Source organism: Chiloscyllium plagiosum, chromosome 1 (genome assembly GCF_004010195.1).
Source record: "Chiloscyllium plagiosum isolate BGI_BamShark_2017 chromosome 1, ASM401019v2, whole genome shotgun sequence".
NCBI classification, from domain to species: domain Eukaryota; kingdom Metazoa; phylum Chordata; class Chondrichthyes; order Orectolobiformes; family Hemiscylliidae; genus Chiloscyllium; species Chiloscyllium plagiosum.
The window spans coordinates 115,872,707-115,876,206 of NC_057710.1; the positions used below are offsets into that span (position 1 = coordinate 115,872,707).

General features: G+C 40.4%; 1 protein-coding gene across 1 annotated transcript in view; it reads right to left on the reverse strand.

The window, feature by feature from the left end:
- The window catches only part of LOC122555034 (coxsackievirus and adenovirus receptor homolog), a 26,596-nt gene extending 23,700 nt beyond the window's left edge, over positions 1-2,896 (reverse strand). Inside the window, exon 1 of the mRNA XM_043700656.1 lies at positions 2,772-2,896. Coding sequence (XP_043556591.1) covers positions 2,772-2,826 — 55 coding nt within the window. The 5' untranslated portion in view covers positions 2,827-2,896. The remainder of the gene's footprint in view (positions 1-2,771) is intronic.
- Positions 2,897-3,500: the final 604 nt, after the last annotated feature.

Sequence of the window (3,500 nt, forward strand, 5' to 3'; positions counted from 1 at the left end):
CCTCCAGTCTGAAAAACAACCCTCCACCACCACCCTCTGTCTTCTACCTTTGAGCCAGTTCTGTATCCAAATGGCTAGTTCTCCCTGTATTCCATGAGATCAAACCTTGCTAATCAGTCTCCCATGGGGAACCTTGTCGAATGCTTTACTGAAGTCCATATAGATCACATCTACTGCTCTGCCCTCATCAATATTCTTTGCTCCTTCTTATAAAAACTCAATCAAGTTTGTGAGACAGGATTTCCCATGCACAAAGCCATGTTGACTATCCCGAATCAGGGTTGACAAGTGGCAAGTAACATTAGCGCCAAATAAATGGCAGGCTATGACTATCACATTAAGAGACAATCTAATCACTGCCCCTTGACATTCAGAGGTATTACCATCACTGAATCTCCCACTCTCTACACCCTGGAGGCTATCATTGATCCAAAACTCAACTGGGCTTGCCACATAAACACAATCGCTGCAAGAGCAGGTTAGAGGCTATCAATACTGCAGCAACTAACATACCTCCTGACTCCCCCAAAGCCTGTCCACTATTTACAAGGCACATATCAGGAGTGTGTTGGAATACTCCCCACTTGCCTGAATGGGTGCAGCCCCAACAACACTCAAGAAGCTTGGCTCCATCCAGGACAAGTTGGCCAGGACACTGGCACCACATCCACAAGCATCCACTTCCCCCACCACCAACACTCTGTAGCAGCATGAGTACTTTCTATTAGATGCACAGTGGAAACTCACCAAAGATCCTCATTCAGCATGTTCTAAACCCACGACCATTTCCACCTCGAAGGACAAGGGCAGCAGATACATAGGAAAACCACCATCTTCAAATCCCCTCCAAGCTATTCACCATCCTGACTTGGAAATATATCACTGTTCCTTCACTGCCACTAGGTCACAATCCTGGAATTCCCTCCCTAATGGCCTTGTGGGTCAACCCACAGCAGGTGGATTGCAGCCATTCAAGAAGGCAGCTCACCATCACCTTCTCAAGGGTAAGTAGGGACAGGCAATAAATAATGGTCAGCCAGCTACACCCAAATCCCACAAAAGTAATTAAAACAAAAGTTAATGTGGAAGCATGGGCAATTCGGTGGGAGGTATGTAGTCAAGTGAGGGTGGTAATCAGGTCAGGCAGGTTAGTTAGTCGAGGTGTTCAAACTTCTGAACAGTTTTGACAAGATAAAGAGCATATTCTGTTTCCAGTAGTTGGCAGATCAGTAACTGGGGGTCATAATTTCAAGACTATCAGCAAGAGAGCTATAAGTGGGATGAGGAAAAACTTCTTTGTGCAGAGGGTTGGTCAGGTCAAATTGAGGGAATAGTCAGATGGTCAAGGTCAGCTGATTTGGGTTGGTTTTGGGCTGGGTTAGATTGGGGGTACGGATTCATGGGTTGTTAGTGAATCATGGCTCTGTGGACTAGTCTAGGAGTCAAGGGGAAGATGATGTAGGGAGCGTTTGCTAATTACCCAGATGATTATGAAGGATTTAATTTGTTCAACTTTTTAAAATTCATTCATGGGATGAGGGGATCGTTGGCAAGGCGAGCATTTATTGCCCATTTCTAATTGCACAGGAGACAATTAAGAGAGAACTATATTGCTGTGGATTTGGAGTTACATGAAGGTGAGACCAGATGAAGAAGACTGTTTCCTTCCCTAATGGGCACTCATGTATCAAAATTCCTAGGTAACCATCCAGCTAATTACCAGGAATCTGTCCAAAGTCTGACTCTGAGTCAAAGTTAAGGACATTTGCACAGAGTCCCAGGGAGGAGGAGAAATGCTCATTGGATGTTGAAAGTTCCCAGGCAATTCCCAAGTAGCTCCAGATCTTCCACTGGTTCCACAGGAAAACAGATCTTCACTCGTGCTTTATCCCATCTAATCCCTGTACAATCAGTGAATGCAGCACAGTTCAAAACTGGGCTTTCTTTTTGGAAATTAGCAATCAAAAAATTTTTTTTATTGTTTTAAAATTTTGATAATATTAGTATTTGGAGCTGTACACCAATTTGCATGATTGTTAATTGGGTTAATTTTTACTTGATTTAAGCTTAGCAGCAAGCAACGATCAAGTAATTTGATAAGTAAAACTGATCTTTCATCTCGACTCTTACTGAATAACAGCGAAGGACCCTTATAAAGATATCTGAGTATTCTCAACCTAATACTTAACTGATACATCTCCACAATGTGGATTTGCATATAATTAAACACAAACAGGAATATCAACAAAGAGGACAAAGAGATCTGGCATGAGAAATGCAGCAATACACTGGTGCTACATGTGCGTTACATGTACATGTAACTTCTAATACTGGCATTAAAGCCTACGGCTGGAGATACCCACAGCGGAGGATTTATTCTGCACCTGGTGCACACAATGCCTTGAAAGAGCTGACAGTGAGAAATAAATTCGAAAAACACATATGCAACACTTGCAAGTCTTACAATGACTGGAAGACATGGTTACAAAATTACAACTGAACATACTACCATCTTAGTATCAGAATTCAATCTTAATTTTTGAAAACAGTTCTGAAACAACCGTTAGAACCTATGTATACAATAGACATTGATTGCTTTTGCTCCAGCAGCAAATTTCAAAATTTCTATGCTCAAGTCCAAATAATCTACACACACTGAGAGCAAGAGTGGATCCAACAATGTTCATTTTGTTGTTTTTACCATTGTCAAATCTTTTTCCTTTTGAGGAAGACTCATTAACTCAAATCTTTTGTTTATCTATATTACTTACCAATAACAATAAAAAGCCACGCTGTTAGCTGATTTGTTGAAAACCTTACAGCCATTGGGATCCTTGGTACAGCTAAAGTAACTAGCTTTCAAATATAATAATGGAAAAGTCGTTGCTTAATAATGTTTTACATCGCCACTCTCCATTGACACTTCCTATGAAGTCATTTCCTTTCCTTGAAAAATGTTATATTATCAGTCTTGTTACTTCTGTTGTTTTCATTTTAATTCTTTTCCTTTTTTGGTAAAGCTAGTTTATTTTTGCCGTCTAAAGTAGTGGGCCCTTTAGACAACAGTAGCTATGTGGGTTGTGCTTGGTTGAATTTTGATGAACATCTCAAGGACAGATGTTTATCAATGGCCAACAGATTTGCCTATTTCAGAACTTCCACATGCTTGCCTAAGAAAATTCAATTTGTTCAACTTCTGTGAATGAAATTGCTTTGACATTTTTTAAAACAATTATATTTTAAATCACTGTGTCTACAGTTTCATTAAAACATCATGAGGCTCGAGATTAGGTCAGGGCTGCTTACAAGACAGATGGGAAGCAAGGAACTAGGTGAACAAAGGACAAACCCAGAGAAGCAAACTAGGTCAGAGCACATGAAAGTGAGTTGGGCGATTAATGTATGGAAAACAGTTAAGATTTGTTTGTATTCTGGAAGAGAATTACTCTGATTTTGCCTCTGCTGTTTATTCTTTTGTACAGTTAAAGGTGAACAGAAAG